This window comes from Gavialis gangeticus, unplaced genomic scaffold (assembly GCF_001723915.1).
Source record: "Gavialis gangeticus isolate Ggan-Ray unplaced genomic scaffold, GavGan_comp1, whole genome shotgun sequence".
Lineage (NCBI taxonomy): Eukaryota > Metazoa > Chordata > Crocodylia > Gavialidae > Gavialis > Gavialis gangeticus.
The window spans coordinates 69,731,964-69,746,441 of record NW_017728994.1 but is presented as its reverse complement, the minus strand read 5'-3'; the positions used below and the strand labels follow the sequence as shown (position 1 = coordinate 69,746,441).

At 43.3% G+C, this 14,478-nt stretch overlaps 1 protein-coding gene across 4 annotated transcripts in view; it reads left to right on the top strand.

The window, feature by feature from the left end:
- ADAM12 (ADAM metallopeptidase domain 12) overlaps positions 1–14,478 on the top strand; it is a 486,667-nt gene that overhangs the window by 31,758 nt on the left and 440,431 nt on the right. For 3 of the 4 annotated variants that reach the window (XM_019502986.1, XM_019502984.1, XM_019502983.1), the window contains one exon: positions 4,304–4,360. The exons of the other annotated variant lie outside the window; for it this stretch is intronic. In XM_019502986.1, coding sequence (XP_019358531.1) covers positions 4,304–4,360 — 57 coding nt within the window. The remainder of the gene's footprint in view (positions 1–4,303; positions 4,361–14,478) is intronic. 4 annotated transcript variants of the gene reach the window in all.

Sequence of the window (14,478 nt, the reverse complement as noted above, 5' to 3'; positions counted from 1 at the left end):
AATAAATCAATGAATATAATAATAAAATAAAAGCATCTGGAAGAAAAAAAAAGGTATTCTGGACTCCCTCTTGCTAGGCTAGGCTAGCAAGTAGGAAATCCTTCAGATCAGTGGTAGTAGCCTTTTTTGTCTAATGCTCCTGAGCTGCTGGAAGATAGCTCAGTAACTGTCAGACCCCAAGGCAGAAAGCAGGCCAGTTCAAATAATCCTGCCTGTTTTCCATCCCTCCCCCAAAGCACTGGGATTGGAAGGGACCTCAGGGAAGGATCGCAGTCACTGACCAGCTACATAGTCAATATGAGAGCAGTCCTTCTCCCCTTCTTCCTCCTCCCTCTCCTTACTTTCTGTTTCCCTGCAGACAAGCCCAGCTTGGGCTTCAAAACTTGAAATGTTTTGAAACTTTCGAAACATTTTGACTGACCTCAGTTTGTTTCAAGCCCTTTGTTTCATTTCAATTTTGCTGTTTTGAGCTCAGAACAAGTCAAAACAGTGTTGAAATGAAACAGCCGGTGAAATTTCATACATCCCTAAAAATCAATACACAGTTGTAAATAAGATTTGAAGTGAAATGGTGAATGATGGCAATGAGTGATAGGGGGAAGGGAGCAAGACTTTTTTTTACTCAGTCTTTTTTAAAGATGAAGGGTTCCAAAGTACGTTTGTATGCACTTGGAAAGTGACCCGAAAAAAGAAGGTAATGACAGGATGCTGGCCTGATACTATGATAGAGTGAGGTTTCTGGGACGGGTGGGAAAATAGGGACAAAATAAAACCTATGACTTTCTCTGCTTTTCCAGAATCAGTAGGAAATTCCCGAGAGTCTTGCATAAATTTTCTCATTGAATTTCTCCTGCCTTATTACTTACTGTTTTGTTCCAATTTACTAACCCTCTGCCCCCTTTAAATGCCAGATCCATCCCTCTGATCTCCCTGTAGACAATGCCCACATCCATTTCAATATTTTTCAGTGCTTCTGCATCCAGCTGACTATCTCATTTTCTTCAGAGTTCATCTCAGAGCTTACCTATTGTCTCAGGCCTGTGACTACCAACTCTTAGGCAGAGGGGGGAGATAAAATCAATCCCATTCTATGAATCTACCAGTTTCTTTAAGCTCTGTTCTAACTCTCTCCTCGATATATAGTCTTAGGATTTTTCATCCTAATATATTATCAATGCATGCTCTATGTATGAAATATTTTTCCTATTCACTGTGCTCATATTTGTATTCTCAAGCTTGAGCTGGCTGTGACATGTTCTGTGATAGTTTTACATGAAAAATACTATAGAAAAGTAAGCTGCCTTTTACTGTATAGAAAGGGCCTGATCCTCCTCCTCCTCCATATCCATCACTCTACCTCCATGGTTATTATAAAGAGTTACTTTTGATGTAAAACAGGTGTGAGAGAAGACTACAGCCCTTTGTTCAGAAAAGCTACTGGGTCTGTTGTATGATGGATAGGATAAGTTCCAAGGTATTTACTTCTTTATTTCTGCTTTAGTACATTTCTCATCATGGCATCCTTGGGTTTCTTTTTTCTTTTTTATCATACAGATGAGCTGAGCTGCCTGACTGAGCACTTGTTAACCTTAACTTAATGTGAATCTGAAATTTAACCATGCATTTCCTTAAAGGGCACTAACCATTAAACAAAGATGGCAAATTGCATATTTAAAGAGTTGGTTATTTTCACATAAAAGTTTATATTCCGGGTATGTAATTAAAAATAAAGTGTGTTTCTTTAACTTATGAGCAAAGTCCCTTTTTCATGCTGTTGTGGAAAGAAAAAGGGTACAGTACTTATAGCTGTTAAACACTTATAGGAAGTATTTTTCTCCCTTGTTCTTTCTGTGACTGAAAAAGAAAAAAGGGGCACTATGTCAGCTTTTGAGTTACATGTGGATCAAGAGAATTTCCTTTAATGCATACTAAAAGTAGAATATTAAGTTAGTCATGACTGAGAAGCCTTCTCCATGAATAAAATGACTTTTAAGATTCACTGATGTAGAATGGAGCAGATTTAAATGGAAAAAAGATAGGTGGGTGGATGTGACAAAAAAAATATAAAACAAGTCCTAATAGGGTTTTAGAGTAATATGAATATACTGATTTCTCCTTTCATCTATCTTTACTGTCTACTAAATTCACTGACTTCAATATACATTATATCAGATTGTATCCCAGTAGAGTCCAGGGCTATATTGTGCTAGGTATGGTTTAAATTCACTAATGGTCCCACCTCCTAGGAGTTTATCTGTTTTGTTGAAATAAATGATAAAGAACGTGTATGCATGTTGCCCTGTGGTGACCTACAGATGTGCTATGTTGCCATATTGTGCACTACAGTGATCATGTGGGTCTACATGTGATTGGCAGCTACGTCACCGTAGTGGCACGCTCCCTGTTGTAGTGTACCGCTATGGCGACATAGAGGCAAAATCACACCGTTCACACGGCACAATAGGGGCGGTTACTGTGCCATGCTTTAGTACTTTCAAAAGGTACTTCTTATTTTGCTTTACTTCCAAAAGTAAGTACTAAAGCATGGTGCAGTAGCAATGTTGCCATATGGTGATGTGTAGCTATGCCTAAAGGGTGGCAGAAAGGAAGCATTCCTATGTCTGGGGCACAAAAAGCTCAAGTGGTTTAAAGTCATACAGGAAGCCTGTCACAGAGCTGGGGATTAAACACAGGATTCTCAGTTCAGTACGTAAATCATGAGATAATCCTTCCTCACTTCAGTGGATTTACTTTAAAGAATAAGCCTGGAGGACCAGACTCAAGTGGGGTGAGTTTTGAGGACAATTAACAGAATGAGGCAAATCCATAAAAAAAACAAGTATGCATCTTACCCAAACTAGCTAATGACTTTGTACTGTCATGAACAAATGTATCATTAGCGCATTCATAGTGATGATAATGGGCGATCACTCACGAACGAGTAAGAAAGTCTTCCAAGGATCTTAATAGTGAGTTTGCAGGTGGCTCCATAGCTCAATTCCAGATCCACATGTCTTGTTGCAGTAAGGACAGAAGTTTCCAGAAGAGATGGGCACTGTGTTGCTGCGTTGAATGTTCTGATGTTCTTTTTACCTGTTCCTCTTTTCCTTTTCTGCCTGTCGACGAGCTGTTTCAAAGTGTTGAGGGCCCTCCCAAAGAGGTCTTCCTCCATTTTGGTCAGTCTTAAGCAAAAGTCTCCCAAGTGTTGATGTCAATGTTACACCTCTTCATGTTTGCCTTTGGGGCATCTTTGAACTGCTTTCTTTGACCTTCGCTGACCTTCTTTCAGCTGTGAGAAAAAGATTCTCTTTGGAAGCCGGGAGTCAGGCATGTGAACAACATGACCTGTACAGTGAAGTTGGTTTTGGATGATCATGGCCTCAATGCTGTTGGAATTTGCTTCTGCCAAAATGCTGTTTATGCATCTATCCTCCCAGCTAATCCAAAGGATCTTGTGAAGGCACCATTGGTGGTACTTTTCCAAGCTCTTGAGATGTCTTCTGTATGTGATCCAAGTTTCCTAGCCATACAGCAGAGTTGGAATGACAATGGCTCAATAAACCAAGAGCTTTATTTCAGCAAGGATGTCATGATGTAAGAAGAATCTCTTAGACGTCCAAAGACTGCACTTGTACATTTCAAGGGGTGTTGTATTTCCGTTTCAATGTCTGCCTTTGACAAAAGTTCGCTTCGAAGATAGGTGAAGTGATCCACGATCTCCAGCAACTCTCCATTGATTTGAATGGAGTGGGATGGGGGGATGGGGATTGTTTTTCCAGTTGGAGCAGGTTGGTAAAAGACTTGAGTTTTCCTGCTGTTTAGAGTTAGGCCAATACTCTTGTAGACTTCTAAGAATACATTAAGAATGATTTGGAGGTCTGTTTCAGGTTGAGCAATGACAGCATTGTCATCCGCATACTGAAGCTCTATTATGGATGTTGTCATGGTCTTCATTTTGGACTTGAGTTTGAGGTTTGTAACTTTCTGTGCCTGTGCTGTGCTCCCCACTTACGCTTTTTTAGTTGCCCAGAGCTACCTGCAGTCTTGCAGCCTGACAGTTTGACCCCTGGCACTAGTTACCAAGACCACCAACGCTTCTCTTCTGCCATGTCTTTGTTGGAACTTGAATCTTGGGGAATGTTGTTAACTCCAGCTCAGTGGTATCTTGTTTGATCTGATTTTTAGTGTGAGGTGATTGGGACTCCGCCTCCCCTACACCCCACCTAGCGCCAACCCATTGTTACTCTGATGTTGCATGGACGCCCTTTTTTTTACCAGTCGTGTCTCTCATCTCATCCTGAAGATCTGCTGCTGCCTTGGCTCCACTCTCTGCAGCCAGACTTCCACATCACTTCTCCAGGTAAGTAGCCTGACTTCTCCAAGTCAGCCAGTAGGGGTAGCTCCTTATTCAGAGGCTGCCACCAGTCATCCCGTACAGGATCTAGGTCTCATCTGCAGACTTCCTTCGGCTCCTGGGAACTCCCTTCTGGTTCCCCCATTGGACTGGGGCGTGGGGCTTTTAGCTCTGCCCCGCCACCTCTGCTGGCAAAATGGCATCGGCATGTGCTTATAAAGCACGTCCACACTGGCACCGTCTTCTTTTCTTCTTTGGCTATCCTCGCCCCTGTTGACTGCGGCCTGGAATGTTGCAGCGCTGCCAGTAGGCCCTGTGGTGTGACAAGCCCACCACTGCCACCATGCTCCCACAGCCTGATGCGCTGCGGTGCCGCTGGCAGTGTCCAAAGTGCAATGGTCCTACTGTTGCCACCACGTTCCTGTGACTTGGCATGCTGTGGGGCTGCCAGCAGGGTTTGTGGCATGGCAATTTTGCCATCACCACCATGCTCCCGTGGCTTGGCACGCCATGGTGATGCTGGTAAGGCCTGCAGCATGGGGATTCCACCATTGCCACCAGGCTTCCACGGCTCAGCAGCTCCACTGCTCCTGCCATGTATCTCCACCCTCAAGTTGCCTTGTGGTGTTCTGAGTGTGCCATCTTCTGGGCGTGCTTTGTCCATCTTCTGATCCTGCAATGCTTTCTGCTCTGTTGGCCTTGCTGCTGATTCGCTACACCGAGATAAGAAATTGGCAACTTTGTTGTTCATGGCTTGTACCTGACAGAGAATTTAAAGGGAAAAAGAACTAGTGCCCAACATATTATGCACCCATTATCACACTTAGAAAGGCGAATGGTCCATTATGAGTGTGAATTCCCATCCTATTAAATAATAATGGAAATATATGACTACCCATTTAATAGTGAGACATTCCCTCTCAATTGTGGAATACCTGTGCTATGCTGTATTTAATTTCCTACTTGCAAACACCACTGGTCTTTCAGCCCCATCTTCTTGTTGGCATAGGACTGCCCCCACAACCATTCTGGATCCTTCAGTCTGTAGGATAAAAGGCTTAAAAGTCAGGGGTCCTTAGGAGTACATCACTACATAAGTGTCCCTTGATATTCATAAAAGCCTCCTCTATCGGGGGCATCCAGCTTATCACACCCTGCACTTTGCCCCTTATGGAGTCTGTCAAGGGTGTGGCCAACTCTGCAAAGCCTGGTATAAATCTTTGATAACAGTTGGCCAAACCCCAAAAGGAGCTCATTTGTTTGTTTGTTTGTGATGGTTTATATTTGTCTATGGTCTCTACTTTACTTGCCAGTGGGTGTATGAGCCCCTGTCCCATGCAGAACCCAAGGTACTTGGTCTCCCACATTCCTAATGCACACTTTTTACAGTTAGTGGTTGTATTAAATTTGTGCGATTCTCATAATACTGCTTCCACATGCCGCAGATGTTCAGGTCATGATTGCAAATAAATTACTATATTGTCGATGTACATCACAGCGTACCTTGCATGTGGGGCTAGGACATTATCTATCAGCCTGTGGAATGAGGCTGCAGCACCGTGAAGGCCAAACAGCATCCTTGTACATTCAAATAATCCCCATGGCATGCCAAAAGCCATTTTTTTCTGGTCCTTTCCCGCCATGGTGATCTGCCAGTAGCCCTTGGAACAATCCAGGGTAGAGATGTACTTTGCCTGACCTATTCACTCCAGTAGCTCTTCTGGGTGCTCTGTCGGTAGTGTCTCATTCAGAAGTTGCTGGAATTCTCACTGCTTGAGTGGGTCCTTCAAGCACTTGATGTTTACCTTGTGCCTGATCTGCTTCCTTTGCACTCTTCATTTAGGAGCAATCCAGATGGACATTCAGGAATGGATGAGGCAATGGTCAATCCAGCAGTCATCAGCAATAGTCATAGCTCTCATAATCAGGACATCCTGATGATCGTGAGTTCAAACAATCACATAGTTGATCAAATGCCAGTGTTTCCAGGATGTCTTGAACTTGTTCCTTTGATGGAACAGGGTATTTGTGATGACAAGTCCATTGTCTGTGGACTTTGTCAGGAGAAGGACCCTGTTAGCATTTGAATTTCCAATGCCTTCTTTTCTGATAGAAAAAGTATCATTAGCACACTCATAGTATACAAGTGTTGACTTCACTACCTTGGCACAGATGCCTTGGTACTACCTTGATACAAAAGGAAGCAAGCTATGCCCTGAAGAGGAGACTCGTGCTTTATGACCACCACCTCAAATACTTAGCAGAGAAATCAGTGATGTTCTGTTTTGATTCACCACTTTGCACAGCTACTCAGCGCCCAGCTCTGCTACACAGGCTTGACACTGCTCTAGTGTTGCATGTCTGTCTCTGGGGATAAAATACGGATCATTACACTTTTTTTCTTGTATTTATGTTTCTTTCCCTTCCATTGACTTTATATTCCTATTCCTCAGGTTGTCCCTTAGTCATCCTATCTCCACTTGTATGTATACCTCCTTTGTATTTGCATTGGACTATAATGAATTCATTTTTAATCTTTTGCATCCTAGTGCTCTCCACCTAGTCCACTTTAATAATGTGTGCCTTCACTACAGGTTTCAGAGCCCTTTTTCATATTAACAACTTTTTTCCATTTCATATAAATATGTTCACTCTTTTGTTGTATCAGCTGTTTTTTTCTACAGTCCGTTATTCTTGACAGCCTCACAGTAAAAATCTCATATTCAATATTCTTCTCTTTTTAGCCTCCACTCTACTGATATTTTGTATATTAAGTATGTTATGTAATGCTCTACCACTTTGTTACAAAAGCTATGTTTGAATATATAGATTTGTAATAAAATCAGCTTATTAGCTTAGTGCTGTGTGATGGGAGCACAAACTTGTTTATTCATGTAATCACCCCAAATAGGGAAATCATCCCTGTGAAAGTACTTAAACGTGCCACGTCCCATTGAGGTCCATAAGACTTCCAAAGCAAGTGTTTAAATTTAAGCATATGCTTAAATGTTTTCCTGAATCAGTCCATAGTACCCAATTGCAGGGCTTTCTACCACCTTTGTATAGGTAGAAAGCCATGACCCCTTACCACAGGCAGAAGTTTAAATGAAAAAATCCAGCTGTGCAACTAAATAGCTTGTTGAAGGCCGTAATCACAGGCAGAGAGATCTTTAGTGACATCTATGTGTATTTCTAAACTGCCACCTGATTTTGCCCCATACAAACATTGATTTATTACTTTCCCACAGAAGTAGACCCAGAGTGTGTAAGAGTGTATAAGTAATAGAAGCAGACCAGCATGGGATGCCCTTGAGGCAGAGGTGACAGCCTACCAGTAAGAGGGTTTACCAAGTGTTGTTTTACCCTGCAAAAGGGGATGGAGGTTGTTTGGGGGGTGTTGTTTTGTTTCTTAAGCAGATGCTTGCCTTTTTATTGTTATAATTAAACTGGTGGACCAGGTGTGGCTGAAATGGTGTGATGAGGAGAGGCACAAGGGTGCCCAAGGGACATGTGGGAGTTTTGAGCCCTGCAAGTGGGAACAGAGAAGGTAAAAGCCTGAGTAACAAAAGCAAGAGAGATGGCCTGAGGTTGGGAAGGCTTGGGCCAGGCCCCGGGAAGGGGAAAAAAAGGCTGGTGCCCAGGAGTCAAAGGTTGGTACAGTGGACCTAGGCCAAAGTGGGGCCCAGCCAGAGAATGGGGGCCAGAGCCAGGAAGGCTGATGCCCCAGGAAGGGATTGGAGACCTGAGTCAAGTATTGTACTTGGGGCAAGCTGCCCTGCTGAAGTGCCAATTGGTATCACCGGCAAGGCATAGGTGTGGCTGTAGGGGAGAAAGGAGGCCTCAAATTTAGCCCTCAAGGCCAGCAAGGTTCAGCCCCGAGAAGGGCAATCAAGGCAAAGCTAGAGAGAGAGGAAGAGAGAGAGAGCCCCATGGACCCATCAGCCCTGGGAGGCAACCTCCCTCATTACTTTTCTTTAACATCAAGGCATGGCAGGATAGTGAGCAGGTTGACACCCAAGGAAAATTGAATAGGGAGGACAGGATAGAGGTGGCCACTAGAGGGCATCATGGCAGCCCTCAGACATCATCTTGTTCCAAGTACTCAGAGAGGGAATAGCACAATTTATATAAAATTTTGGCTAATTTCTTTGTTGGGGCCAATTTTGTGGGATTAACATATGTATAGAATTAATACCAAAAGCATCCTGCAACATGTAATAGCTAAACTCCCCAAACTCTCAAGTCACCACCTCCTAAAACTTGAATGAAATACCATGTCATAGAGTTGGTTAAGAAAACATGTTTTCATATATAAATAGGCTCAAGCCCTCTTCCAGTTTCCAAAATAATTAATGGCATAAATTAGTCACAGTTGTCACCAATAAATGTTGACTGACATTTCATTATAGCTAGTATCTCGAATTCCACTCTTCAGTAAATATTGCCTCTTTCTGACAACCATTGTGGTGCTGAACTGATCCAGGAATGCAATTATGATTTCAAGGTGTACAGATTAACTAATGAGTCCTGACTACCACATTTCTACCAATCTGTTAGAAGCTTCTTCTTAACACCTGTTTTAAACAATTGAACCTTATAAACCACAGATACTTAGAGACTTAAATTAAAATTTCATATTTCAAGCTGTGAGACTATGGAGGCTTATAGCCCACCCTGTAGTAATTTATTTGTACAGAAGATATCAATCTTGAAGATCAAGTTCAGTTACTATAGCAATATTCTGTGTGTATGTAATATATATTTATAAATGTTTTAGTGGTTTTTTGATACCCACATTTAAAAAAAAATAATGCTATAAACCAAATCTCTATGTTTTATAGAACTATATTCTTTCTTCTGGGATTCCAGTGTTACATGCAAATCATTTAAAGCTTTTGCTGTTCTAACCAGAATCCCTCAAAAATATTTTCATCTATAGCCCAGCTGGATAGAATTTGTCCATTGTAAAACACACATTTTCTTTTTTTTTTATTTGTACAGAATATAAATTAATTCAGTATATGCAAAATTTACAACCAATGGATATGGAAGGAAGATCTTGCTAGAGGGGTATTGTACACCTGATTAAGAAACAAATTGCTTCATTAGCTATGTACACAGGTAATAGTAAATGCACAGTTAATGGGGCAGCAGTTCAGTTTCTCAGAGTTGAATGACATCTCACTATTACAGGTAGTATTTATTCTTTGAATCTCACCATGAAGATTTGAAATGTCATTCCTTTTAAAACTGAGAATCAGCCAGTGTTTGCTGTTGTTTGAGTTATAAAACAGTATGGTTTATTTTTATACTGGATCCCTTTTATATGGCAACACAAAACGAAATAATATCTTACAGAGACGGTCAATTATAATCTCAGATAAAAAGAAAGGAAGGTCAAAAGGGAAATTTTTAAGAGACGGATTCCAGTATTGTTAGGGAAGGTAGGAAAAGAAAGTGAGCATAGTACATCAGAACTGGGTAACCAAGGTTAAAGTGTATGTCCCAATTGCACACAGTTGAAAGGGGGGAACAAGGAAGATGGAGCTGGAGAACTCTCGTCTTGCAAGAGAAGGTGGCTCTCATTTAGAAATTAAAAGAGTTCAAGCAAGATTTATTCATCAAAGGTACATCTGCAGTGAGAGATGTATATTTCTAGGGTTTTTAAAACAAAACTTTATAAAGGTTTCAATGAAAGCTAGAGAGCAAGGTCTGTAAAATAGCAGGAGCGAGGCCTGAGTCATTTAATCCAAATGGCTGAAATTGCTCTAGTGAGCTGAGAAGAAATCAGGATTGGAGCCAAAAGTTTCTCATTTCACTGAGACATGCTCCATAAATTCCTAGTCTGTGAGAGAACTAGGAAAGGTTCTGCTCTTGATGATGTTAAATGGATTCTTGCTCTGTCTCTCAGACAGGTGAAATGATACCTGAAAATGATGCGACTGCAGACTTGAATGTGTCATTGAAGAGTCTATCATGTATGGGTAGTGGGGTGGGACGGTAGCAGTGTTGCAGTCAGCTGGAGCTGTCAGAAGAAGCCTTCATGGAGCAGCTAAATATTGCTGATTCCTTGTTGCAAATTTGTCTTACTAATTCTGTCCTAATTTAAAAAAGGAGGAAGGTGGAAACACCCTTTTAACATAGGTACTGCAGGAAGGACAGGGAATCATGACATACTTAGGAACAAATTTAGACGTTTACCTTTTTTTTAATTTCTTCCTAGAAGGACTTGCATCTAGATATTAATTCTGGGTCAGTGAGTTCATCTCTGGATAAGTTGGAAACTCTTTTTTTCTAGTCAGAATGCTGAAACTTTCATATAAGAAGGAAATTTGCCCACCTGCCTTAGTTTATTATTCCTCCTTTTCCTTTTTCCTTCTATCTGTAGGCATAGACGACTGGTGGAGGGATGGTGGGGCACGTTCTCCCTCTCCCCGATAGGGCCATCTCCAACACTGATGCCACCAGTGGCTTCTGCGGATGCTCGCCAGCCCCGTCCCCACCACTGACACCCCCAGCAGCTTCTGCAGGTGCTTTCCCAGACTCAGGAGGGACCAGTCTCCCATGTCTGTAGGAGAAGGGTTATATTTAGAACAGGATGTTAGATATACTCAACCTGATTTTCCCCACACCAGTTTAACACAAATCCATTGGCAACATGTAGGGGGTTCATGTGGGTGCATGTGCACTCCCTGAACTTGGCAGGGCACACCCTGTAAAAAGTGCTGCCGATACCACTGCTGGCCGCCATCCACCCCCCAACCATTGGCACTGCTGCAGCTGCCTGCCGCCACCATGCTCCCTCTGCCAACACTGCCACTGCCACCTGTGGGAGTTTGCTGTGCCCCCCTAGCCTCCGGGAGCACGTGGCATTCATGACTACATCAGTAGTGATTCCTGATTTACAATGGTTTAAGTGATAACTGAATCAGCTATTGTGATGTACACATCTTACCCAATCTGTCAGGCAGAAAGTATGAATAACCACGGGCTGATCATCAGATTGCTGGAATTTACTTTGGACACTAGGCATAACTCCATGTGCATAACATGGAGAGTGATTTCAGTTAGATTCCAGCAACTACATACATCCCCTCAGTACCTTCAGGTGGAAGGTACAGGGCTGAAAACTGTGTGTATCAGTGGGGGAAGGAAGGAGCTAATATTCCATTATGGAGCTACATATCTACAGAATTCTTAAACTTGCACATGGTTCAGGGGAGTGATGTGAAAGGCTGCACACTGTAAAGGTTCAGGTATGGTAGGATGGCATAGGGCAAGACTGTAGCAAGAACCTTGATTTCATGTCACCTAAGTTATGCCCTCATCTTATATTTATTCAGATTTATTTTTTATATCAATGCTAGGCTCTCTTTCAGTGATTTTTATATTAGACCAGTTCTCCTTTTCTGTGTTGATGACCATTTTTATGTTGAGAGAAAGAGAAAATACTCAGTAAATAATATGGTAGCATAAGAGTGATGTTATAGCTGTGATCATCCAGCAATTATGTGCGGGGCAAGTATTTCTTAGGGTGATATCTTATTGGACCATCTGTGTAGTTGAGTTAGATGAGTTTTCAAATGCAAGACAAACTCTACTGTACAGTTAGTCCAACAAAAGATACCACCCTAAGAAATCTTTCCTTCTTGCAAAATAAGTAACACTGCCTGCAAGTAGCTTTTTTGATATTGCAATATTAATCTAAGTCATGTGACTGGCTCTGCATGTAGAGCATTAACTCAGTTACGGCATATGTTCATTCTCTCTCAAAGTTTCTTCTCTAATGTGTATTGTGGACACCTTGCGCATAATCTATTCTGTTTCTATGCCATGCTCAACTGCTGTGAGGCATGCCCTACCCACTCCTTTCTGTACCATGCATGCCAAATCCTAGAAATGAGCCAGTGTAACCACCTTGGGTATAGTCTTCAGCAGAGCACTAGTCAGGACCGCTGAGAAAGACAACCTGGGGTTGGCACTGGGGCCAGGGACAGATATGAAAGGCAGCCAGACCCTTTCAGTGGCCCATACCAGGCACTAGGGGGCACTAAAACTCACCTCCCAGCTTGGTGGCCAGTGCAGATAGCTGGGAGATGGGTGATTTCTAGGGCTGTGCAAAGTTTTGGATTGCAATTCAGATTCAGAGATGATTTGGATGATTCGAAGGCCGAATCTATGAATCTGAATCTAACTTCAATCCTGGGGAAACTCTTTGAGAAGATTATCAAGGAGCACATCTGTGATGGGCCAGCATCAGGGATGATGCTCAAGGGCAACCAGCACAGTTTCATTAGGGACAGGTCCTGTCAGACCAACCTGATTGCCTTTTACGATCTGGTCACAAAAGCATTGGACGCAGGTGTCGTGGTGGATGTAGTCTTTCTGGACTTCAGCAATGCCTTTGACACAGTCTCCCACCCCATTCTCATTAAAAAACTAGGTGACTGTGGCATTGATGCCTACACAGTCAGATGGATTGTAAATTAGCTGAAGGGTCATACTCAGAGGGTGGTGGTGGATGGGTCATTTTTGCCCTGGAGGGAAGTGGGCAGTGGAGTCCCACAGGGCTCAGTCCTTGGGCCCGCAGTGTTCAATTTCTTTATTACTGATTTGGATGATGGGGTCAAAAATCACCTTGTGCAAATTCGCTAATGACACCAAGATTTGGGGCGAGGTGGGAACACTAGTACGGAAGGATAGATTACAGCAGGACCTGGACAAGTTACAGGGGTGAGCTAATGAAAATAGGATGGATTTCAATATAGACAAGTACAGGGTGCTGCACTTGGGCAGTAGGAACCAGCAGCACACTTATAAGCTGGGAAACTCCTTCCTCGAGAGCACAGGGGCAGAAAGAGATCTTGGAGTCATTATTGACTCCAGTATGAATGTGGGCCAACAATGCGAGGTCACAGCCAGTAGGGCTAACCATACCTTGTCGTGCATCCATAGATGCATCTCAAGCAGGGCCAAGGAGGTGATCCTCCCCCTCTGTGACACTGGTCAGGCTGCAGCTGGAGTACTGTGTTCTGTTCTGGGCCCCACACTTCAGGAGGGATGTGGACAGCATTGAGAAGGTCCAAAGGAGGGCCACCCGCATGATCCGGGGATAGCAGGGCAGACCCTATGAAGAGAGGCTACGGAACCTTAACCTATTCAGCCTTCACAAGAGAAGGCTGACGGGGGACCTAGTGGCTGTCTATAAACTCACTAGGGGGGACCAGCAGGGTTTGGGAGAGACCTTGTTCCCCCGAGTGCCCCCTGGGGTAACAAGGAATAACAGCCACAAGTTGTTAGAGAGTAGGTTTAGACTAGACATCCAAAGGCACTACTTCACAGTCAGGGCAGCTAGGATCTGGAACCAACTTCCAAGGGAAGTGGTGATGTCTCCTACCCTGGGGGTCTTTAAGAGGAGGCTTGACATCTACCTGGCTGGGGTCATTTGAGCCCAGTTTTCTCTCCTGCCCAGGGCAGGGAGTCAGACTAGAAGATCTACAAGGTCCCTTCTGACCCTACTTCTATGAATCTATGAATCGAATTGCTAGAAGCTTTAGGCTTTCCAAATTGATTCGGAGCTTCCAAAGTGATTTGGAAAAGATTCGGAGATTCAGCCGTAGGGTATAATAGGGAATCAATGAAATATCTATAACTTTGTTGGTTTTCAGCTGATTTGGATGAAACTTGCAGGGGTGGTAGCTGCTGCTAAGGGCATGAAGCCTGTCAAGGTTCAAGGTGATAGGTGCAGGGGTTTCTGAGAAACTGCACCTCAAGCTGCTGACAAGCAAAACTTGTGCTAGGGCCTGCTGCAGCCACAGTCTGCTAGCTGTCAAGGAGATAGGTGCAGGAGGAGTCTGGGGCCCTGCACCTCTGGCCACAGGCAGGCAAAAATCATGACATGGGTGCTTGTGGGGTTGTGTATGTGTTCAGGTACGCCCTTCCTGGTGCTGGGGCCTCTGCACAACATGGCATTGTGCCTCCATGAGACCTCCTCGTCCCCTACAAGATACGGCAGGTCAAAATAACTTATCTGGCTCAATACCAATAGCACCAGCAGCATCAAAGGTACCCAGACAGAACTGTCACAGAGCCTTTCTTTTTATAAAGGAATTGACAGCAAGAAG